This window comes from Mobula birostris, chromosome 1 (assembly GCF_030028105.1).
Source record: "Mobula birostris isolate sMobBir1 chromosome 1, sMobBir1.hap1, whole genome shotgun sequence".
NCBI lineage: Eukaryota > Metazoa > Chordata > Chondrichthyes > Myliobatiformes > Myliobatidae > Mobula > Mobula birostris.
The window spans coordinates 175475409-175501375 of record NC_092370.1 but is presented as its reverse complement, the minus strand read 5'-3'; the positions used below and the strand labels follow the sequence as shown (position 1 = coordinate 175501375).

Genomic DNA, 25967 nt, shown 5'->3' with positions numbered 1-25967 from the left:
TACAACAACCTTCTACACTACCACAAAACCACCAACCTTCATGTCATCTGCAAACTTACTCACCCACCCTTCTATTTCGTTATCCATGTCATTTATGAAAAGCACAAAGAGCAGGTGTTCTAGAGCTGTCCACTGTGGAACACCACTGGTCATGACGTCCAGGCAGAATATACTCCATCTACTACCACACGCTGTCTTCTGTGGCCAAGTTAATTCTGAATCCACGCAGCCAACTTTCCCTGGATTCCATGCCTCTTAACAGTAATTGAAATATATTAAGCCATTACATTGTTCCTTAAGCTATTTTCAGTTGAGGTAAGTGAGTATATATCAATTATAGACATTGCTTTCTATGTTTCAAGTGGCAATATTAGCAACATAATTATTGTTCAACTTCTGGAGGAACAGGACAGCATAGGCACAAACTTTTTTTTAACAAATTTATCTATTCAAATCCAGTTAATAGAAGCTGCTCTCCAATAACTACTTTAAAAACAAAGATCACTGTTAGCCACATTGTGACCAGCCCAAGACTTTACAATAAGTATACATGTAAAATTTGACTTTTTCCACCATATGCAATCAACAATGTAGCTGCCATAATGGAATCCATTCACAACAACAGAAAGAACAGGTAAATAAAAACAAAAAATCACAACTAATTCTTGTGAGTTGGCACCATTAACAAAGACTGAATTTATATGCTTAAAACAAAAGGAAATTATATCCGAACTTTAGATCGTAAGAACGTTTTTTAAATGTGCTAAGTGAAGTATTTTAAAGATATGATGTATTTCCAGGAATTATAGCCACAAAGTTTGTCATAAATGTGTCAAAGCACACTGCACTACCGTGGATGTGATATCAAAGAACAATTAAAACCACTGGATAGGGCAAAGGTTGTAGGACCAGTCAGATTCTCAGTTGAGTTACTGCAGATCTGCTTTCCAGAGCTGGCGCATCTCTGGCCAAGCTGTTCTAGTACGGAAATATCTGCACAGACATGTGGAATACTGTCCTGGCATGACCTTCCTACAAAAAGGAGAACAAATCTAATAAGTATCACCTCATGAGTAATGAGTTCTGGACCAAGTGTTCACAGCAAAACACAATCTGGGCATAATTGAGTAGATTAATGCATTGTGATTGACACATTGTATCACTTGGCTGATGATTGAAGACAAAGTGATACAATGCGTCATCCACAATGCATTAATCTACTCAATAATGCCCAGATTGTATTTTGCTTCATCACTAAGGTCAGACATGGCATACTTATTGATGTTTGTACAAATGTTCACTTCCATTTACAGCTCTTCAACAAATGAAATAGCTTAAGTCTACAAACCCAAGATCAAGACTACTTTGATGTATGCACTAATTAGTGACAAGCCCAGCGGCATTTCCAAAACTCATACGTTTATCATCAAGGAAGGAGCAGCACGAAGACTGGGAACACCACCAACACGCTCCTCTCCAATTCACATGCTATTCTGACTTGAAAATATATTCCTGTTCCTTTATTGTTGGGAGAGAATCCTTTGTAATTATTAGAATAAAATAAATACTCTTGTTCCATGTTTCAGAATTCTGTGTCTATGTGATTAAATAGCAATTATCGGGACTCCATCAGTACAGTGGGAGATCAGATCATGGGGAAATAGTGTGCGTATCTTCATGTTAAAAAAATAATAAATCACAAACAAGGGAAAATCTGCAGAAGGTCAAATCCCAGCAACACACACAAAATGCTGTAACGTTGACTATAGATTTTTTCCATAGATGATGCCTGACCTGCTGTGTTCCTCCAGCATTTTGTGTGTGTTGCAAAAAATAATAAAAGTTTATTTCTGACCAACAAACATTAGGCTTGATTTGTATGGCTGAATTAGAAGGCAGTACGAATGAAGAATAAACAGACCACTGGAATGTTACCCTGCGGGTCACCATTCTTCACTGTAGTTCACTACATCAGTTTTCTTCGTAGGAAGGTTTTACACTAATTCATTGGCAGCAAGGAGCCTGAACACACAAGGAGAGACAGATGTAGAACTGATTGACATTCTTTAAGTCAATTGTATATGTTATATTTTTTTCCAGAATAAACTGGCTTTGAATTCATGCATCTTTTTCCAGGATATAGACACCTAAATGAATGTGAACTCTTTCTGAAGATACCTAGCTTTTGAGGACTTCAGCCCTAAACATCAATCTCTGCAGAAATGCTCAGAAATTCATAAACAGATGGTCACCAGAGCTGGTTAAGTATTACAGGTCTGTGAGATACTGCAAGGAAGCAGGTCCTTCACTCCAGTAAGTCTGCACAGACAATCAAACAGAATTATAAAGAAATCTTACTATAACCCGTTTTTTTTTTTGCTCTCATTCCCGTCAACTACCCACAGATTCTATGGCTTATCTCTTCACTAGGGACAATATACAATTAACCTCTCAACCCTCACAATTTTAGATAGAAGGAAGAAACTGGAAAAAACCCACGCTGTCATTGGGAGAACATGCAAAGTCTGCATAGACAACGACAGTGGTCAGACCTGAAACTGAGTCGCTGGAGCTATGACAGCAGCTGTACCAGCTGCATTATAATAAATGGAATGGTAGTTAATAATCAAGTATTGAATCATAGGATTGGCTTGGATATAGACTAAACACAGGTGTTTCCAAAGGGCATGATAGAGACATAGGGAAAGTCATGTGGCTATTTATATAGTTTCTTGCTTTTGATTCATTAAGAGATGATGAATTGTTTGGTTTGATTGGTTTGTTATATTTCCTCTTCCAAACATGTACACACAAATATATCAAGCGTTGCAGCATCAAGAAGTACATCTTTAGGTTGATTGGACCCTCTGCTCCTGAAGAAGAGTGACCAATCCAATCAATGCACTTTTGTTTGACTCAGGAATAAGACCATAAGACCATAAGATATAGGAGCAGAATTAGGCCATTTGGCCCATCGTGTCTGTCTGTCATTTCATCATGGCTGATCCAATTTTCCTCTCAACTCCAATCTCCTGCCTTCTTCCTGTATCCGTTCATGCCCTGACCAATCAAGAACCTATCAACTTCAGCCTTAAATATACATAAAGAGTTGGCTTCCACAGTTGCCTATGGCAAAGAATTCCACAGATTCACCACTGCCTGGCCTAAGAAATTTCTCCTCATCTCCATTTGAAAAGGACGCCCCTCTATTCTGAGGCTGTCTCCTCTGGTCTTAGACCCTCTCACCACAGGAAACATCCTCTCCACATCCACCCTATCAAGGCCTTCCCAAATTCAATAGGTTTCAATGAGGTCACCCCTCATTCTTCTGAATTCAGGTGGATACAGGCCCAGAGCCATCGGACGCTCTTCATATGACAAGCCCACTCAATCGTTTTCGTGAACCTCCTTTGAACCCTCTCCAGTTTCAGCATATCCTTTCTAAGATAAGGGGCCCAAACCTGCTCACAATACTCCAAGTGATGTCTCACCAGTGTTTTATGAAGTTTCAACATTACATCCTTGCTTTTATATTTGAGTCCTCTCGAAATGAATGCTAACATTGCATTTGCCTTCCTCACCATAGACTCAGCCTGCAAATTAACCTTTCCAGCTCCAACTCCTTAACACAGTTTATTAGAAGTTGCAGCTGGATACACTTCTCATAATTGTAGTGGCCAGTGATACTGGAAGTCTTCCTGTCTTTCCACATCCTGCAAGAGGAGCATTGCACTATTCTGCCTGTCGTTTCTACTTAGCTGAGCAGATATAAAGAAGAGAAGGAAAAAAACTTGAGCTTTTCTTTTCTTTGCTTTCTCTGAATGAAGCCTCTCTTTGCTGAAGCCTTGAAGAGGTAAAGCCTTAAGATCACCACTCTATGTCTACTCAGATGATGGCCCTTTGATTTGTGATTTGTGTGAGTAATTTTTTCCCCTCCATAAAAAGCACAATCCAAAGTTTACTTCAGATACATTACATCAATAAATGTGAGGGAATTAATAAAGATGGATCAGCAGATAGTTACAAATCCTATTGTGAAGCCCATTGATAAAATGGGTGACAAAATGGACAATGGCAAATACAGACCTTTTAGTTTCAATTCCATTCAATGTAAAAATAACACAATATTAGAAACCTCAGATTTACCTTAAAAAAAGTGGCAAGAATATTCAAAAATGAAAATTTCTGCAACAGATTCCACAGTGGATGGAGCAATCTATATACTACTAAAACTCTCATGCTCTGTCTGTTTGTGACCTCCAATTAGTGCAAACCGTGCATTACAGCGGCACTTTTTTTTTGGCTAAATTGAATTAAAATGCGCTAACTTACAGAATGCAGGCAAAGTTCAGGGTTATGTATTCATATAAAATTGCTCATGCCCCAAAAATCACCAGGCTGCCTTTCACCTGAGACCCGATTGGCCATCATGGAAATCGGGACACGACAGCCCGACGCATGTACACAGCCAGCCTCAGCCACGCCTCACGATGCTCACAGAACCAGCTCCACCTTCCATGGAGAATGTGACGCCACACCACGATGCATGCGCATGGCCAGCCTCAGCCGTGCCTCATGATCCTCACAGAGCCAGTTCCACCTTCCATGGAGACCGCGATGCCACACCACGATGCATGCGCATGGCCAGCCTCAGCAGCTTGGAGGCTTGGGTGTTACTGCTTCCTATCTCCTATCAAGCATTAGGGTAAAAATACATGGATAGCCTAATTATGCCACGTGGAAAGAGAAGGGGGACATTATGGTCAAGAGATGACGCCAAAAGTCGTTGGGAAACGGCAAGGAAAGGGAGAGTACAACAATCGGATGAGGCCAGGGCTGCATGTCTCCAGGGTCAAAGAATCAAGACAAAAAAAGATGAGAGAATACGAGACAGAGGAGCACAGGCATGCACGTCTCCAAAATGACAACAATAGGCATAGACGGAGGAGAGAACAAGAAACGGATCAGTCCAGGGCCGCACAACTCCAGGACCACAGAGATAGAACAAATGGTAGAAGAGATGAAGAGACGAAGGATGAAAGGGCTATGCATCTCCAGAATGACAAAAACAGGCAGAGAAGGAGGCGAGAGGAAGAGACAGAGGAGAAAAGGAGATCAACTCGAGAATATGTGGCATAGAGTAATCATTGCGAGAGTTGCTGAAGACGACAATGGCTGCTTTTGACAACAATACCTTGACAGAGAAAGAGCAAGGCAAAATGCACGACTCGCATGCCATCACATTTCTGCTGATGTTGGTTCGATGACCAGAGTATGCCCTCACTGTCGTGCCTTCCTATTCACTGGAGAAACCGCACATTTCTGCTGTATGAAGGGAAAAGTCAGGATAGGCAATTTGCAGCCTCTACCTAATGAACTCCTCAATTTGTACGGCATAATGAACCTATTGCAAATGAGTTCAGGAAGAACATCAGAAAATACAATTGCCTCTTCTAAATGACATCCTTTGGTGCCAAAGAAGTCATTCCAACTAGGAATCGATGGAATCCTTCTGTGATTATTCAAGGTCAAATCCACCATTACATCGGACATTTAATTCCAGACCCGACCGAGCATGCTCAATTCCTTCAAATTTACTTCATGGATACTTAATGTTCATTCTGGTCACATATTTGTCTTGCTATGCATCTCTCTTCTTTAATAAGCTGAGTTTTTCTTCTTTAATTTCCAAATCAAAGAGATAGCAATAGCATTCAGGAAAATTTACTGTTCATTCTGGTCACATCAGACTGCACTACCCTTCTCTCAAAGGGTGCGCCAACAGGTCACCCCATTGTCTAGTACTCTATTAATATTATTTGTTTGTAGGCAAAAAAGATCCTTAGTTAATTATACACCAAACATTTCAAACTAAAACAAAGCAAAAATTGACAGATACAAGAATATTAAACTACGAAGTTAGAGAATATGGTAGAAAGTAAAAGCAGAGCAGGGCAAGTTATAAAAATATCATACAGCACTATGCTTAGGCAGCAAATTTAATGTGGTCCTAACTTGTGCATAAGCACACCAAAGCACAACTTTCAAGTGGACATAGTGCAGAGATGAAGCATTATTTCCAAGCTATGAAAGAACCTGTTATGCATTTTCTGTTTAGGACATGAGTGTAATCATGGTTCTCAATACAATGAAGATATAATGTATTATCATGATGCTCACTGTTTACAAATTTAATGAGGTATAAACCCAATAAATGTATTGTTTCTGAGAGTCACCAATATTACTCTACAAATCATCATGACAACTTCCAAACTCATTAAAAAAAAAGCTGACTCTCTATCTTAATCACTGACTTAACTCATTTTAAAGAGTTCAAAAGCAGACTATCAGCAGAAAAGGTTGGTCAATGATATATAATGCACGTCAGGAACAAGTTTAATCAATGAAAATTTCCCTTCTCAATTCATACAATAAAATCAAAATGTAACTTTATAGTTTGTGATAGTGTAAATCTCCATGTGATCGTGTACTTTTCACTAGCCTGAGTAAGTGCAGACCCAACAATGCTAAAAAAGCTCAACACCATCCAGGTCTTATGAATGACTGGCACCCTGTCCGAAACAAACACATTCATTCTCTTCAACGCATACAATACCATGGCTGCTGTAAACCATGTATGTACAACACATATGGAGAATCCTTCTCAAACTCTTATTCTGCACTGCTGAACTTTAACCTGCATTACTATGAACCAGGTACCTGAGACAGGAATATACAGGACATGAATAAATTTACTAGAGGGGCAAAAACTTTTCACACAGGGAAATGACACTATTTTATATAAAAATTCTCAAATGTGTTACTGTTCAAATTTTTCAAAGGTGAGGAAAAGCTGATATAGTTATTGTTTGGTATTGAAATCTGGAATATTGCCTGCGAGGATGTGCAACTAACAAATAAAATGTAATCAAGAAACATCCACTATAACAACAGTACTTACTTATCTCCCACTATTCCCAGGTTGATGGTTGGGTATCCATGCTCCTGAATTGTTGCCAGCAGAGTTGAACGATTGCTGTCCCGAATTTTTCCAGGTGTTAGTTCATCTTCAGGGTTCAGCAGCTGTAGGAGCAAACCAGCAGAATTTGGCTTAATGTAATCAATTGAGAAGGAGACCAAACAATACAGGGTAAACCCTCCTTTCTAAAAGAAATCCAGAAACCAAGAAGAATTATCACAATGTCTAAAATGTAAATTTTAATTTCTGTATCAAAATACACTCAGAGTCTATTTTATTAGGTACCTATTGTACCTAATAAAGTCGTCACTGAGTGTATGTTCATGGTTTTCTGTAGCCCATTTAATTCATGGAAAAGATGTGTCGTGTGTTCAGATACGTTCTTCTGCACACCACTCTTGTAGCACATAGATATTTGAGGCACAGTGACCTTCCTGTCAGTTTGAACCAGTCTGCCCATTCTCCTTGGAATTTTCTTATTAACAATGGCCATAGAACTGCTGCTTACTTTTTTTGTTTTTCACACTATTCTCTGAAAACTAGGACTGTTGTGCATGAAAATCCCAGGACACCAGCAGTTTCTGAGATACTCAAACCACCTTGTCTGGCACCACAGTCAAAGTCACTTAGATCACATTTCTTCCCCCATTCTGATGTTTGGTCTGAACATCAACAGAACCTCTTGAGCAAGTCTGCATGCTTTTATGCATTGAAATAATGTCACATGATTGGCTGATTAGATATTTGCATTAATGAGCAGTTGTACAGATATACCTAATAAAGTGGCCACTGATTGTATAATAAACCAGGCACCAACATGATGATGGTTTGATAATTTTTTTTGGAGTAATAAAATCATTGACACTGGAGGCCAGGACATCAGATGAGGTTAATGCTGTATCAGATTTTGGAATGTATTTGAATGTCCCTAACATTCAGTAGCATTCACAAACTATTTAAAATAAAATCACCAAAAATAAATGTAAAACTGAAAACATTAATATAAATACAAATAATTAACATTTTAATGTATATTCCCACTTTTCTACCTTACTGTTGTAAAATTTCCATTGGATGATTGGGCTTGGGGATCTTGCAAAAACTCTAACCTAGTACAGGATCCCAAAGCAGATCCAAAGCTTGTACTGCACATGGAGTCCAGCAATTTGTTTACTGAACAATTTTGTAATCAGAAATCATTCAGTAGTTTTCAGACTTTTTCCTTCCTAAACTTGTTTACATTGACCAGTTCCTCTAACCCAGTCTCCAGTTATCAAGAATTATATCCCTGAAGGTTAACACAATTGGTGAATGATATAAAATAACATTTAGAAATGACTATTTTCTTCCAATTTTGTTCATATATACATAAGAATTATTTTACAATCAAGTTACAGAAATAAAACCCTGTCCTTCCAGTCAAGTAGATACTCTTCTCTGGTGTTGGCTTGTGAAAGAGTACAGACTTTTGTTCTTATAGTGATTCTGAAATGCAATGAATTCTGCTAAGAATTAAATGAAACTCATGAGAGATCAATTACTGTACCAAACTGCTACAATTCCTAAGCAGGCAGAAGTGAGTGCAGTCACTATTACTAAGGAAGGCCTTTGACAAGCTAAGTACATGAGGTTGCTAAACAAGATAGGAGCTCATGGTATTACAGATAAGACACTAGCCTGGACAGAAGGTTGGTTGACTGCCAGGAGACAAAGAGTGGGAATAAATGGGGCCTTTTCTGGTTGGTTGCTGGTAACCAGTAATGTTCTGCAAAGACCGTAAGACATAGGAGGAGAATCAGGCCATTCGGCCCATCTAGTCTGCTCTGCCATTGCAGCACAGCTGATTTATTATCCCTCATAACCCCATTCTTCTGCCTTCTTCCCGAAACCTTTGACACCTTTGCTAATAAACCTCTGCTTAAATTTACCAATGAATTGACCTATAAGGCTGTCTGTCACAATGAATTCCATAGATTCACTACCTTCTGGCCAAAGAAATTCATCCTAATTTCTGTTCTAAAGGGACAACCTTCTACTCTGAGGCTGCACTGGTTCTAGACTCCCTTACTTCTAGAAACATTCTCTTCACATTCATTCTATCTAGACCTTTCAATATTCATTAAGTTTCACTGAGATCCCCTTCATTCTTCCAAACACCAGTGAATACAGGCCATGAGCCATTAAACACTCCTCATATATTTAATTCTCGGAATCGTTCTCGTGAACCTCCTTTGCATTTCCAGCACATCGTTTCGTAGATAAGGGGCCTAAAAATGCTCACATACTCCAAGTACAGTCTGACCAATACCTTTTAAAGCCTCAGCAATACATCCTTGCTCTTATATTCTAGTCCTCTCAAAATGAATGCTAAAATTGCATTTGCCTTCCTTACCACCAACTCAAATTGCAAGTTAACCTTCAGGGAATCCGGCAATAGCACTCACAAGTCCCTTTGCAGTTCTAATTTCCGATTTTTTTCCCCTATGCAGAAGGCCTTCATTCCTTCTAACAACGTGCATAACGATACACTCCCCAGCACTATATTATATCTGCCACTTCTTTGCCTGTTCTCCTAATTTGTCTAAGTACCTGTGCAGGCTCCCTGCTTCCTCAGCACTGCCTGCCCCTTCACCTACCTTCATCTCATCTACAAACTTGGCCACAAAGCCTTCGATTCCATCATCTAAATCATTGACGTATAACGTGAAAAGAAGTGGTGCCAACACCGAGCCCTGCAGAACACCAGTAGTTAATGGCAGCCAACCAGAAAGGGTCTCCTTTATTCCCACTCTTTGCTGCTTGCTAGCCAGCCAATCTCCTATTCATTTTGGTATCTTTACTGTAATACCATGGGCTATTACCTTGTTAAGCAGCCTCATGTGTGGCACCTTTACAAAGGGCTTCTCAAAGATACAAGTAAACACTGACTCTCCTTTGTCTATCCTGTTATTTCCTCAAAGAATTCTAACAGATTTGTTGGGCAAGCTTTCCCCTTAAGGAAATCATGCTGACTTTGGCCTATTTTATCAGGTACCTTCAAGTACCCTGAAACATCATCCTTAAAAGGAAATTATAGTGATCTGAGAAAGGAGTTGGCCAAAGTTTATTAGAAGGAAATACTGGCAGGGATGGAGTGAGCTTCTGGGAAAAATGAGGAAGCTGGAGGATGGATGTATTCCAAAAACAAAGAAATACTCAAATGGCAAAATAGTACAACCGTGGCTGAAAAGGGAAGTCAAAGCTAATGCAAAAGAAAAGATAGGGCATACAACAAAGCAAAAATTAGCGGGAAGATAGAGGACAGGAAAGCTTTTAAAAACCTACGGAAGCAGCTAAAAGAATCATGAGGAGGGAAAAGTTGAAATATAAAAGCAAGCTAGCAAACAATAACAAAGTGGATAGTAAAAGTTTTTTCAAGTATGTAAAAAATAAAAAGAGATGTGAGACTGGATATAGGGCTGCTGGAAAATGAGGATGGAGAAATAATAACAGGGGATAAGGAGATGGCAGATTAACTAAATGAGTATTTTGCATCAGTTTTCACTGTGGAAGACACTAATAGTATGGCAGATGTTCAAGAGTGTGAAGAAAGAGAAATGAGTTCAGTTACTATTACAAGGGAGAAGGTGCTCAAAAAGCTGAAAGACCTAAGGGTACATAAGTCACCTGGATCAGATGAACTGCACCCTGGTGTTCTGAAAGAGATAGCGGTAGAGTGTGGAGGCATTAGCAATGATCTTTCAAAAATCATTGGACTCTGGCATGGTGCCAGTTCATCATGAGGACTGGAAAACTGCAAATGCACTCTACTACTTAAGAAAGGAGGAAGGCAGCAGAAAGGAAATTATAGACAGGTTAACCTGACCTCAATGGTTGGGAAGATGTTGGAATGCATTGTTAAGGATGAGGTTATGGAGTACTTGGTGACAGAGGACAAGATAGAACAAAGTCAGCATGGTTTCCTTAAGGGAAAATTTTGCCTGACGAACCTGCTGGAATTCTTTGAGGAGATTAAAAGTAGGATAGATAAAGGAGATGCAGTGGATGTTGTAGTTTTGGACTTTCAGAAGGCTTTTGACAAGGTGCCATACATGAGGATGTTTACCAAGTTAAGAGCCCATGGTATTGCAGGAAAGCTACTGGCATGGTTAGAGCATTGGCTGATTGGTAGGGGGCAGTGAATGGGAATAAAGGGATCTTGTTTTCTGGTTGACTGCCAGTGACTAGTGGTGTTCCACAGGGGTCGGTATTGGGACCGCTTCTTTTTACGCTGTATATCGATTGTTTAGATGATGGAATAGATGGCTTTGTTGCCAAGTTTGCACATGATACAAAGATTGGTGGAGGGGCAGGTAGTGTTGAGGAAACAGATAAGCTGCAGAGGGACTTAGACAGGAGAATGGGCAAGAAAGCGGCAAATGGAATACAATGTTGGAAAATGCATGGTCATGCATTTTGGTAGTAGAAATAGATGTGCAGACTCTTTTCTGAACTGGGAGAAAATCCAAAATCTGAGGTGCGAAGCATCTTGGGAGTCCTTGTGCAAAGCACCCTAAAGATTAACTAGCAGGTTGAATCAGTGGTGAGGAAGGCAAATGCAATGTTAGCATGCTTATCAAGAGGTCTAGAATACAAGAGCAGGGATGTGATGCTGAGGCTTTATAAGGCACTGGTGAGGCCTCACCTTGAGTACTGTGAGCAGTTTTGGACTCCTCATCTAAGAAAAGATGTGCTGGCCCTGGAAAGGGTTCAGAGGAGGCTCACAAGGATGATTCCAGGAATGAAAGGGCTTATCATACAAGGAACATTTGATGGTTCATTTGCTGGAACTTAGAAGGTGAAGGAGGGATTTCATTGAAACCTTTCAAATATTGAATGGTCTCGACAGAGTAGATCCGGAAAGGATTTTTCCCCTGGTGGGGGTATCTAGGACAAGAGGGCACAGCCTCAGGATAGAGGGGTGTCCATTTAAAAGAGAGATATGGAGAAATTTGTTTAGCCAGAGGGTAGTGAATTTGTGGAATTTGTTACCACAGGCAGCTGTGGAGGCCAGGTCGTTGGGTGTATTTACAGCAGAGATTGATATGTTTTTGATTGGACATAGGATCAAAGGTTATAGGGAGGAGGCAGGGAGTGCGGCTGAGGAGGGGAAGAAAGGATCAACCATAAATGAATGGTGGAGCAGACTTGATGGGCAAAATGGCCTAGTTCTTCTCCTATGCCTAATGGTCAAATAATGGACTCTAATATCTTCCCCACCACTGAAATTAAGCTAACTGGCTTATGATTTTTCTTTTGCTTCTTAAAAAGTGGAGTGACATTTGCAATTCTCCATTCCAGAATCCAGTGATTCTTGAAAAATGCCTCCACAATCTCTTCAGGTCCATCTTTCAGAACCCTGGGGTGGGAGCCATCTGGTTCAGGTGACAAATCTACCTTCAGACCTTTCAGCTCCCCAAGCATCTTCTCCTTCGTAATAGCACCTACACTCACTTCTGCCTCCTGACACTTGCATTTCTGGCATACCCCCGGTGTCTTCCACAGTGACTTTTTGTTGGGACTGCTTCTTTTCATGTTATATGTTAACATTTTGGATGACAGGATTGATGGCATTGTGGCCAAGTTTGCACGTGATACAAAGATAGGTGGAGGGGTAGGAAGCTTTGTGTTTCTTTCTTTTGCGGCTGCCTGTAAGAAGACGAATCATAAATTTGCATATAGTATACATACAGTGCTTTGATAATAATTGCACTTTGAACTTCTTGAAATTTTGAAATGGGGAGGAACTTCTACAGCTAGAGAGTGGGGAATCTGTGTAATTCATTGTCACAGACAGCTGTGGTGGCTAAGGCATTGGGTATACTTAAAGTGGTGTTTGATAGGTTCTTGATTAGTAAGGGCATCAAAGGTTACGGGAACAAGGTAGGAGAATAGGGTTGAGAGGAATTATAAATCAGCCATGATCTAATGCCGGTGTAGATTTAATGGACCAAATGGCCTAATTCTGTTCCTATGTCTAATGGTCTTAGTTTCAATCAAGTCAGAGTTAATTGATTATTTGCAATTATGTGTTGTCTTTTCATATTCCAAATTAAATTTGGAGGCTTATACTGACACTGGCTTAATCAATTTAGCTGCATTCAAAGTAGGCCTGCTGTGGATGATCATTTCTCAGTGACAAATGCATGGGAAAGAAATTAAGAGTGATTTGAGGGGACGGTTCCTTTGTTGTTTTTAGCACTGACGATAATGCGACTAATTGCCAGAAATTTGGTCAAAGGCTGGTTTTAAGCACCCATAAAGAAAGGTGGAGAGCTGAGGACTCAGGAAAGAAATTCCTGAGGCCATGCAGCTAAAGCAATGAAGTCTGGGGAGCCATATAAGGATGGAGATGAGGAAATTGGCAAGTTTTGGTACTGAGGATATTACAGGATAAAGAAGGGGTAGGGCAAAATAGGAATCTGAAAACAGGAATGAGACATTTCACTACTGAGGCACGGTTTAACCAGGAAACAAACCAAGCACAATACAGATGGATGAACTGTTCTCAGTAAAGCAGTGTCCTACACTCTTTAATCAACATTTGAGGGCATATAAAAAATTAATACGCCAACACAGTACAGCTTTCTTTTAAATTGTTGGTGGAGAGATTTGGGGGTTCAGTGGTGTACAGGATGAATGGCTGCAAGGGTTCTTATACCTCATCTCCAGAGTTCATGTATTTTCTAAGCATCAGATCAAATATGCTAAAAAGAATCTTTGCACTAATTACTTTATACTAGCTTTCCTTGGGATATGAATCAGTGCATCACCATGTTGCACAATGCTTTTTGGAAACAATGAGTGAAACAAAGATACAAAATATATGGACTGGGGGTAACTGCTCACTTATTTCTGTTTTGTTGACTTGACCAAGTGTCAGATTAGGCCTGTGCTAAATAGTGAAGAACAACAAAGTAAATTACATATTTGGCCATCTTCAGCCAGAAATAATGAGTGAATGATCCTTCCTGGTTTTTGTGAGGTCCCCATCAAAACAGATGTATTGTTCTTGCAATGTGCTCACTCCATGTAGCACCAAGAAACAGAGAACCAACACTTGGTTGGTAAAACTATTCAAGGCAAGTCGAGAGTTTCCCATTACACTCCGAGCTTTTTCCTTCAGATAATGGAAAGGCTTTGAGAAGACAGATTGTGAGTCACTCACAACAGAATACTGTCTTTACCTGGTTTAGTAATTTAAATACTTGCTACAAAACTACAGTAACATCTGAACAAAATGGAATATTGCTCGAGTTCAGCAAACAAAAACCAGACTAACCCAACTTGTCTCACTGTAAAGCCATGATCTAACTACCAATTAATAGTAAGATTTTGAAAGGAATTGTCAACAGCATTGCCAACTGGTGATTATTCGCCAATAACTGGCTTTATGATGTTCTTGTTTAGTTCTCTGAAGACAACAACTGCAGACCTTATTATACATTGATCCAAATTCCAGTAGTAAGATCAAAGTGAAATAAAGGCAATATTCAACCAAGAGGGGCACTAAGGAAACCTGCTCAAAGGGGATCAGATTAATATTTGCATGTGTCACATCTGACTTTATCATTTGCTTCATTAATGGCTTTCCTTTTATTATAAAGCACAAGTGAATATATTTGCTGATGATTCCAGAGTGTTAAATAATGAAGCAATTTATGCCTATATAGAGGTAGGCTGGAACAATATTTGAGTTTGAGATAATTTATGGCAAATAGTATTCTGCGGCACAATTAGCAAGCAACGAGGATTTCTAATAGAAGAGTCTTACTGTATCGTCTTAGCATTCTATGACCACTACATCAACAGATCTCCAACATCTAAATCCTAAAATGCATCAGAGACTAAAACTGAATTGGACCGGTCATCTAATACTTTAAGCACCAAAACAGGGCAGAGGCTGGAAATTCTATATACTTCTCATTCCAGCACTCAGGCACAAATGTGATGGAATACTATTTGTGAAATGAGTAGATTTAAAAAAAATTGCTCCCATCATAAAAATAGTTTTAACAAGAGGAGTCTAACATGAAAATGCTATGTCTTTCCACCTTTTAATTAAATGTGAACTGTTCAAATTGCACTTTTACTTGATGAATGTCAAGTTCTACAGTACGTACACATTAATATAAGAATCAAAGCCTATTATCCTGTGTTGCTTGACACACACAGTGTCAGAGCCTTTAGAAGTGCTGTTATTTCAGTGCAGGCAAAGCTTCATTCTGATACACTGAACATTAGTGCAAGGAAATATGAGGGATGTTAAGAATTTTTGCAGGAGATACAGATGCTTGTAAGGAGACCATGGATGGGAAATTACAATGTTGTTGTCATAAATTTGACACAGTCATGCAAAAAATGCCTGCAATAATTTCATCCAATATATCGCAAAAAGGGCAAATTACAGCATTCCGCCTAAAGTGATCAGCACAAGTTAGCACAATCATTTTTGTTAAAGTTCAAAGAATTCCTGAGTTCAGAGTTCAAACATATTGCTGCTCATAAGAGCAACCATTTTTCTTTCATATTCAGAGGTAACAAAACTTACCTCATTTCCTGTGGACATCACTGCAACCACAGGAAACTTGTGAACTTCAACTTCAGTAACCCCAACAGTTGCTAGAAGGCCAATTTCAGAAGGCCCCATGTGAGTTCCTTTTGCCAGAACGCATTCTCCTCTTTTGATATCATGGCCAATTGGTCTAATAGAAAGAAAGTGAAAAAAATCAACACATTTCAATAGCAATTTGCTCACCTCAACCCTGCCCCCACTCCAACTCCTCTTCATGACCACCTGCCACTCTTTGTGGCTCCATAAATATTCACAGAGTGTGAGAAACTTCATTGTGTATGTTACTTGTAGAAGAACTGTTCTACTTGCTATTGGCTGGCCCCTATATAAAACAATGGCGGGACCATAACATTCCACTGATTGAATATGCAGGCTAATATTTCTGTTTTTTTGTCAACAGTATCTCATTGATGATGTCCTTGCTGACATACACACTTCATAACCATCCTCTACCCTAACAGTTAATCCCTTTGGAATGAAAATCCTTGCCTGTAAATCCAAGAATCATTTAATTTTAAAACCTTCACAATATTATTAATTATTTGATCAGCAGTTTGTCATATGGTTAAACATATTTGCCAGTTTCTTAAGTGCCTATGGAAATTTACTGTTTAATTACATTATAAATATAAAATTCCTTGTTTGATACAATATGACATCAGTATATTTAGCATAATGCATTTTTTAACAGTTTAGTTGGGTCTTCTCCATTTGCTGTGATTTAAGTTCACAGTTTTTTTTACTGTGGCTTGATAGTGGTAACATTAGCATTATCACTGACCCATCCACCACCGATGAGGATTAATATCATTTCAGTTAAAGTTTCACCAGACTCCCTCTCATACACAAACCTATCTAATTGCAGTAGTGCACAGAGGAACTGCCTTTTCATTTGCAGACTCTTTGTCAGAAACCTTCTGCTGTATTCCTAAATTGTGGTGACTGCCTCCTACATGTCACATGTTTGTAAATTCTACAGTTGCAAGTGTAGCTTTATTCTTAAACTGGCCAAGTATTGACCAGTCTTTTCGTAACAGTATTTGGGTTCCATAGAAGGGTAAAGATACAGGATGGATTGAACCATGTTGATGCCACGATATGTTGTGCTAGTTACTATCACCACAATAGGTCAATGGCAGACGCAATCACAATGGCTCTTCGCATGGCCTTAGACCACCTGGACAACACAAACATCTACGTCAGGATGCTGTTCATCGGCTATAGCTCAGTGTTTAACACCATCATTCCCACAATCCTGATTGATAAGTTACAGACCTGGGCCTCTGTACCTCAGTCTGCAATTAGATACTCGACTTCCTAACCGGAACACCACAATCTGTGCAGATTGGTGATAATATCTTCTCCTCACTTACAATTAACACTGGTGCATCTCAGGGGTGTGTGCTTAGCCCACTGCTCTACTCTCTCTATACCCATGACTGTGTGGCTAGGCATAGATCAAATACCATCTATAAATTTGCTGATGATGCAACCATTGTTGGTAGAATCTCAGACGGAGATGAAAGAGCGTACAGGAACATAGAAACATAGAAAATAGGTGCAGGATTAGGCCATTCGGCCCTTTGAGCCTGCACCGCCATTCAGTACGATCATGGCTGATCATCCAACTCAGAACCCTGTACCTGCCTTCTCTCCATACCCTCTGATCTCTTTAGCCACAAGGGCCTTATCTAACTCCCCCTTAAATATAGCCAATGAACTGGCCTCAACTGTTTCCTGTGGCAGAGAATTCCACAGATTCACCACTCTTTGTGTGAAGAAGTTTTTCCTCATCTCGGTCCTAAAAGGCTTTCCCTTTATCCTCAAACTGTGACCCCTCGTTCTGGACTTCCCCAACATCGGGAACAATCTTCCTACATCTAGCTTGTCCAATCCCTTTAGAATTTTATACATTTCAATAAGATCTCCCCTCAATCTTCTAAATTCCAGAGAGTATAAGCCTAGCCGATCCAGTCTTTCATCATATGAAAGTCCTGCCATCCCAGGAACGAGGTATACCAACTAGTGGAGCGGTGTCAGAGCAACAACCTTGCACTCAATGTCAGTAAGACAAAAGAGCTGATTCTGGACTTTAGGAAGGGTAAGACGAAGGCACACATACCAATTCTCATAGTGGGATCAGAAGTGGAGAGAGTGAGCAGTTTCAAGTTCCTGAGAGTCAAGATCTCTGAGGACCTAACCTGGTCCCAACATATTGATGCAGCTATAAAGAAGGCAAGACAGCAACTATGCTTCATTAGGAGTTTGAAGAGATTTGGTATGTCAGCAAAAACATTCAAAAACTTCTATAGATGTACCATGGAGAGTATTCTGACAGGCTGCTTCACTGTCTGGTATGGGGGTGGGGGGGCGCTACTGCATAGGACTGAAAGAAACTGTAGAGGGTCGTAAATTTAGATGGCTCCATCTTGGGTACTGGCCTACAAGGCACCCAGGACATCTTCAAGGAGCGGTGTGTCAGAAAGGCAGTGTTCATTATTAAGGACCTCCGGCACCCAGGGCATGCCCTTTTCTCACATTTACCATCAGGTAGGAGGTACAGAAGCCTGAAGGCACACACTCAGCGATTCAGGAACAGCTTCTTTTCCCCTGCCATCCGATTCCGAAGTGGATATTGAACCCATGAACACTACCTCACTTTTTCAATTTATATTATTTGTTTTTGGCACAATTTTTAATCTCCAATATATATATTCTGTTATTTTTTTTCTTCTATATTATGTATTGCATTGAACTACTGCTGTTAGGTTAACAAATTTCACGACACATGCTGGTGATAATAAACCTGATTCTGATTCTACTTACTTTTCCCTTATTTTGTTTTGGATATTAATATTTTAAAAAATTGACAGGATTATGTTATAAATTCAGCGAAGTGGGCTACTGAAATCTCATGCACAATATACAGATACTGACCTGATGTCCTGGCCTGGACGAGCCTGTGTCAGAATTCGCACCTCTAACTCTTCTGTGCCCTGCAACATTAAATTGCAGCCTAAGCTAACAGGACATATAGAATACTTGGCTGGTGAAGCCACAATAGTCATTCTAAAAGCATCATTGATGAACACTAAAAGGCAATCTGGAATGCAGCATGTGGAGATTGTATAGACCGAGATTCCTTAGCTATTTAGTATGCCTTTTGATTTCTCTACAATGAATTATTAGAATTGCTGTTTTAAAAAAAAATAGCAGCAAACTTCAGGAATAATAGTGAAATAATGCAATAAAACTGATCTCCAATCTCAGAAATTAACATGCGGCATTCTTTCTGCTGTCATGTACTGTTACTTTAAAATAAAATGAATAGATGCAAAAAAATCTGAAAAAAAACTTTATGAAACTCATTAAATGAAATAACCTTCAAAAATTAGAAAAACAAAACATATTTGTGGGCATGAAGATCTTATTGCATGGGTCCCCAGTTTGAGAAGAGGAAATAAAAGCATAAGCTTGATTAGTTACTAAAATGTAAGCACCAATTACAGTGCTCAAAAAAGCTTAATAACTATCTATCAACTTACCAAGATTAGAAGTACATCATGCTGCATACATAAAGAATACCAATATGAAATGAACATGGCAATACTTAGCATCTATCCTAGTCCTCAACTAAAAAGCATTCACATTAAGGAATCTTTGAATAATAAAAACAACATTTTTCTACTAGTTAAGTATATTTTACTTACATCATCTGATTCCCTGATGAGCTCGGTATCTTCAACCTGTACAACTGCATCTGCGCCACAGGGTATTGGAGCCCCTGTTGTTACTCGCATCACCTGGCCAGGCATCACTGTCTGAGTGGGCTGCAAAAAATATAGGATTGAGACTATTAGACAAAGCTTGAAAGCTTACAGTTGATACATATCAAACGAAACTGAAACAAAACACATTATGTTTTTGGGAATTCATTTAAAACTAATAAAGAACAGTTTTATCATTTGGAATCCCCATTTGTTTTTTTCTTTTTCTTGGTACTCCACTATTTAATTGGGAATAGATTTTTGGTGCATTCTGTAAATCCTCATTGTTTTCTAAATGCAGACATTCTGCAACTTCTAACAGTGAGGCTCAATTTCATCCATTCACTTGCTGCACCGTAAGAAAACATGAGCATTACAAATTTTGCCAGTTCAAATGCTAAAGCCAAATATCCCCCAGTTATGATCTACTCAAAGTTCAAAGGTCAAATTAAATGTTTTAGTGAAGTTTATATCACCACATAGTACCCAGAGATTAATTTTTGCAGGCATTCATAGTAAAACAAGGAAATACAATGGAATCAAAGGAAAACAACACACCAACAAATTATGACAAACAAACAATGTGCAAAAGAAGACAAACTGTGCAGATTTAAAAGAAGTAAATAAATAAAACTGAGAACATGGGTTATATTTCAACGCAAACAACAGGAATTCTGCAGATGCTGGAAATTCAAGCAACACACATAAAAGTTGCTGGTGAACGCAGCAGGCAAGGCAGCATCTCTAGGAAGAGGTGCAGTCGACGTTTCAGGCCAAGACTCTTCGTCAGGACTAACTGAAGGAAGGGTGAGTAAGAGATTTGAAAGTTGGAGGGGGAGGGGGAGATCCAAAATGATAGGAGAAGACAGGAGGGGGAGGGATGGAGCCAAGAGCTGGACAGGTGATAGGCAAAAGGGATACGAGAGGATCATGGGACAGGGGACAGGAGGTCCGGGAAGAAAGACGGGGGGGGGGGGCCAGAGGATGGGCAAGGGGTATATTCAGAGGGACAGAGGGAGAAAAAGGAGAGTGAGAGAAAGAATGTGTGTATAAAAATAAGTAGCAGATGGGGTACGAGGGGGAGGTGGGGCCTTAGCGGAAGTTAGAGAAGTCGATGTTCATGCCATCAGGTTGGAGGCTCCCTTACCACCATTCAGGGACTTAAACGCATCTCCCCCATTTCATGTACATCTGCTCTCACTCCATCCTCCCGCCACCCCACTTGGAATAGGGTTCCTCTGGTCCTCACCTACCACCCCACCAGCCTCCGGGTCCAACATATTATTCTCCGTAACTTCCGCCACCTCCAACGGGATCCCACCACTAAGCACATCTTTCCCTCCCCCACTCTCTCTGCATTCCGCAGGGATCGTTCCCTACGCAACTCCCTTGTCCATTCGTCCCCCCCATCCCTCCCCACTGATCTCCCTCCTGGCACTTATCCGTGTAAGTGGAACAAGTGCTATACATGCCCTTACACTTCCTCCCTTACCACCATTCAGGGCCCCAAACAGTCCTTCCAGGTGAGGGAACACTTCACCTGTGAGTCGGCTGGGGTGATATACTGCGTCCGGTGCTCCCGATGTGGCCTTTTATATATTGGCGAGACCCGACGCAGACTGGGAGACCGCTTTGCTGAACATCTACGCTCTGTCCGCCAGAGAAAGCAGGATCTCCCAGTGGCCACACATTTTAATTCCACATCCCATTCCCATTCTGACATGTCTATCCACGGCCTCCTCTACTGTAAAGATGAAGCCACATTCAGGTTGGAGGAACAACACCTTATATTCCGTCTGGGTAGCCTCCAACCTGATGGCATGAACATCGACTTCTCTAACTTCCGCTAATGCCCCACCTCCCCCTCGTACCCCATCTGTTACTTATTTTTATACACACATTCTTTCTCTCACTCTCCTTTTTCTCCCTCTGAATATACCCCTTGCCCATCCTCTGGGTTCCCCCCGCCCCCGTCTTTCTTCCCGGACCTCCTGTCCCATGATCCTCTCGTATCCCCTTTTGCCTATCACCTGTCCAGCTCTTGGCTCTATCCCTCCCCCTCCTGTCTTCTCCTATCATTTTGGATCTCCCCCTCCCCCTCCAACTTTCAAATCCCTTACTCACTCTTCCTTCAGTTAGTCCTGACGAAGGGTCTCGGCCTGAAACGTTGACTGTACCTCTTCCTAGAGATGCTGCCTGGCCTGCTGCGTTCACCAGCAACTTTTATGTGTGTTACATGGGTTATATAGTCCTCTGAGTGAAGTTGTCCATGCTGTTTTAGGAGCTTGATGGTTGAAGAGTAATAACTGTTCCTGAACCTGGTGGTGTGGGAGCTAAGGCTCCTGTCCTTCTTGATGGCAGCAGTGAGAAGAGAGCATGACATAAAAGGTGGGGTCCTTGATGATGGATGTTAACTTTTTGTGGCATCACTCCATGTTGATACGTTCAGTGGTAGGGAGGGTTTTGCCTGTAATGGATTGAGCTGTATACACCCTTTTAGTAAGGTTTTCCATTCTTGGGTTTTGGTGTTTCCATACGAAGCTGTGATGCAACCAGTCAGGATATTCTCCACCATGCATCTATAGAAGTTTGTCAAAGTTTCAATGACATACCAAATCTGTGTAAACTTCTAAGTTAGAGGTGCTGTTGTGCCTCCTTTGTAATGGCACATATATGCTGGTTCGAGGACAGATCTTCTGATATGATAATACCAAGGAATTTAAGGTTACCTCTCCTTCTCTGATCCCCTAATGAGGACTGCATTATGGACATCTGGTTTCTTCCTCCTGTAATCAATAATCAGCTCTTTGATTTTGCTGATGTTGAGTGAGAGGATGTTGTTGTAGCGCCATTCAATCAGAATTGCAATTTCTCTCCTATATGCTGATTCGTCACCACCTTTGGTTTGGCTTCTACTTCTCTCATTTGTCCACATTTCAACAAGATAAATTCTGAATGATGAGGGAGAAAGCTCAATGCCCTTTTGAATAGCGGTCAAGCAGAATGGTAATCCATTCAGAAAAAAAGGGCTTGTATCAGTTACTTATAGATTTGTGTTCATGTGACAAAGAAGTTTATCAGTCATTTGCAGGAAAGGTTTTGGTTCCTTGTCCTAAATGCCTAGATTCAATGTTAAGTAAACTTAACATCAAAACTCACCTGGTCACCTGCCTGCGATTCACCAATAATGAATCTATCACCAGGGCCATCGGCAGCTGTAATACAAAACATAACCACTTTCAAGCTGTTCAGATAGAATCTGCAACTTCAACATTAATCACTTAGAACAATATATTCTCTTCACCTCTCACAGCATAGCCATCCTTCACTGATGCAGGAAAAGGTGGCAGGTTGTCTTTTGCAAATACATCCTGTGCTAGAACTCGACCCATACCATCTGAAAAACAAAGAAACAAGTTACCATCAATGAAAAGAGCCCATCAGGCTGGAAGGTTCATTCTGTACTCTAAACTAGTTAAGCTTTAAAACAAATGAGATTGCATGAGATGTGGCAACTGCTCTTAGCTTCAATTTGCTGTGGTTGCTGATGGGTCACTGGAAAGTAGATAGGCAAGACAATACTCAATCCTGATCTCGAAATACATTTTGTCTTAGATGTTTCACACAAATTTAAGCAGATGGCTGGGAAAAAGCAAATGATGAAGTTTTCAGCTATTTTACAGTTCCTTTCTTCTACAGTCTACAGACTCTGCTCCTTCTCTCTCTTCCTATCAAATGCTCATGGTCACCAGAATTGCCTGAATTTACCAAAAGGCCCATGGCACCAGTCAACAGAATAGTACACTGGTTTAATGTCACAGAAATTTACTCATTCAGTCCATAATGAGAGCTCTCATTTCCCATTTTCTAGTAGGAAGACTTGTATGAGAGTTAAATAAGAATAACATATTTTTTCAACTCACTGGCTAGACTGCATGTTAAATGTGCTGGTAGTGTTTATATTAGACATTTAAAGCCATATAAAGCTTACAGCAGGACAATGCTAAACATAGAAAGTTATAGTTACAAACAGAAGCCTGATATTATGCAATTTCCCAAGTGGAGCACAGGGGGCTAAAATAAAATATAACAGAAGCTTCAAAAATATAATAAGAACGAACAGGGAGATGGCTATGCTTCATAGAAAGACAATGAATTGTGATCATTCACCTAAATTTGCCAACAGAATGAAACAATGAGTTAGAAAAAAATCTCATTACACAGTTATAAGGAACATTATGTTGCCAATAATGATAAGTTAACACTCTCTATGAAGCTGTTTTTAAGGCAGCATGGATCAGTATCTGACACAAGAATTGCTCCTATTGGAGCTAACTCTCGCAGTTTTATCATACTAAAACCAAAAGAGACAGAGCTTTATTTGACTGAAGTGGAATATGTCCCAGAAACAATGTGGACATTTGCAGCCTTTTTATTTGTATCCAGCATTTATTGTGTTAATAAAACTCTGAAGACTCCAATCTGCACTTTTATGAAATTTTAATAAACATGGCAATACAATTACACATACATGATATTTCTACATCATAAGCATTGGAAATAGTAGCATATTAGTCATGAGTTCAAATCCCTTCATACTAGCTTGGAATTAAAATGCAATTAATTAAACATGTAAATACAGCTAGTATCAATAATGTTAACAACATGTTGGTTAGTTAGACTGCACTTGCAGATTTATGCACATTTCTAGTCACCACACTACACGAAGGATAAGGTAGCAATAGAGATTTACCAGGATTTTGCTGGAATGGTGTGTTGTAAATACAATGAGAGATTGGATAGGCTGGCTTTATTCCCAAAGGAACTTGGAGGGAGATTTGTGACCTTTTACAAGTTTACTAAATTATGAAGAGCATAAGTAGGATAGTTGGCAGCCTTCTGCCAGAACAGGAGAGTCGAGGTTTAAGGGGCGGGGCAAAAAATTTTAGCGGTCTGAGGGGCAAGTTCTTCACACAAAGTTGTAAGTTAATTTATTATCAAAGTACGTAGGTATATGTCACCACAACCTTGAGATTTGTTTTTTTGTGGACGCGCTCAGAAAATCCAAGAAGCATAAAAGTATCAACAAGAGATTGCACCCAACAGGATGGATAAACAACCAATGTGCAATAGACAACAAACTGTGTAAATATAACATTTAAAAAATGAATAAATAAGCAATGAATATCAATAACATGAGATGAAGAGTCCTTGAAAGGTGAGTCCATAAATTATGGGAACAGTTCAGTGTTGGGGTGAGTGAAGTTGAGCGAAGGTATCACTTCTGGTTCAAGAGCCTGATGGTTGAGGGGTAATAACTATTCCTGAACCTGGTGGTGTGAATCCTGAGGCTCGTGTACCTTCTTCCTGGTGCAGCAGTGAGAAGAGAGCATGGCCAGGGTGGTAGGGGTTCTTGAAAATGGCCCCCCTTGAAAATAGAGTGCTGACCGTGATAGTGGTGGGGAAGGCTTTACCCCTAATAGACTTTTTGTAGGACTTTCTGTTCAAGGGTATTAGTGTTTCAATACCAGGCCATGATGCAAGCAGTCAATGTACTCTCCACCACACATCTATAGAAGTCTGTCAAAGTTTTAGATTCATGCTGAACCTTCGCAAACTTCTAAGGAAGTTGAAGCGTTATCATGCTTTTTTTGTTATTGCACTTATGTGCTGGACCCCCAACAGATCATCTGAAATGATAACACCAAGGAGTTTAAAGTTACTGATGCTCTCCACCTCTGATCCTCCAATGAGGGCTAGCTCAGGAACCTCTAGTTTCCTCCTCTTGAAGTCAATAATCATCACAAAGAGTGGAGGGAGATATGATTACAAACACAAGAAAATCTGCAGGTGCTGGAGGTCCAAAGCAATACGCACAAAATGCTGGAGGAACTCTACAGGTCAGGCAGCACCTATGGAAAGGAATAAATAGTTGACTTTTTGGGCTGAGACCCTTCATCAGAACCCTTCATCATACCCTTCATCGGCATATGATTACAATGTTCAATAGGCATTTTGACAAGTACCTAAGAAAGGTGCAGAGGAATTTGCCCAAATGCAGGCAAATGGAATTGGCATAGATTATGGTTGGATTAGGTGAGATAGGCCTGTGTAAAGAATTTCTGTGCTCATCTGTACAATTCTACGATTCTATGAGACTAATAAATGTGAGTCAAAACCCATATGATTTCCTAATACACTTCATAAAAGGAAATGTGCTGTCCTGAACTGACATGGCCTAAAAGCAGCCCATGATGTACAATGATGTGCCTGACACTTGACTGCTTCCAGACAGACTGAAGTAGTACAAGAAGCCAATGCACCCTTTAAATCAACGATCAGCGATAATTGCAGGCCTTGCCAATACTGTCCACAATTAATGAGTGAATAAAAGGAACCTTTTTTATCAACCTGCGTATTAAAATATCAGTCTAATGCCTTCTTTTGATGTGTTTATGCAATAAGCTGAACTCAATCATTTCCTGGATTTTCTTGATTTCGACATCGGCACAAAATTTTAAAAAAGCAATGTTTTAACTCAACAAATATACTGTATCAATCCACAAACATTTGGTAACAATTTCAAGGAAAAGGAAGCTACTGTATT

At 40.0% G+C, this 25967-nt stretch overlaps 1 protein-coding gene across 5 annotated transcripts in view; it reads right to left on the bottom strand.

The window, feature by feature from the left end:
* The window catches only part of LOC140201773 (gephyrin), a 667155-nt gene that overhangs the window by 45596 nt on the left and 595592 nt on the right, over window positions 1–25967 (bottom strand). For all 5 annotated transcript variants that reach the window (XM_072266422.1, XM_072266442.1, XM_072266431.1 and 2 more), the window contains 6 exons: window positions 22665–22757; window positions 22520–22575; window positions 19304–19423; window positions 18531–18589; window positions 15570–15723; window positions 6962–7083 (listed from right to left, as the gene is read on the bottom strand). In XM_072266422.1, the coding sequence (XP_072122523.1) occupies window positions 6962–7083; window positions 15570–15723; window positions 18531–18589; window positions 19304–19423; window positions 22520–22575; window positions 22665–22757 (604 nt within the window). The remainder of the gene's footprint in view (window positions 1–6961; window positions 7084–15569; window positions 15724–18530; window positions 18590–19303; window positions 19424–22519; window positions 22576–22664; window positions 22758–25967) is intronic.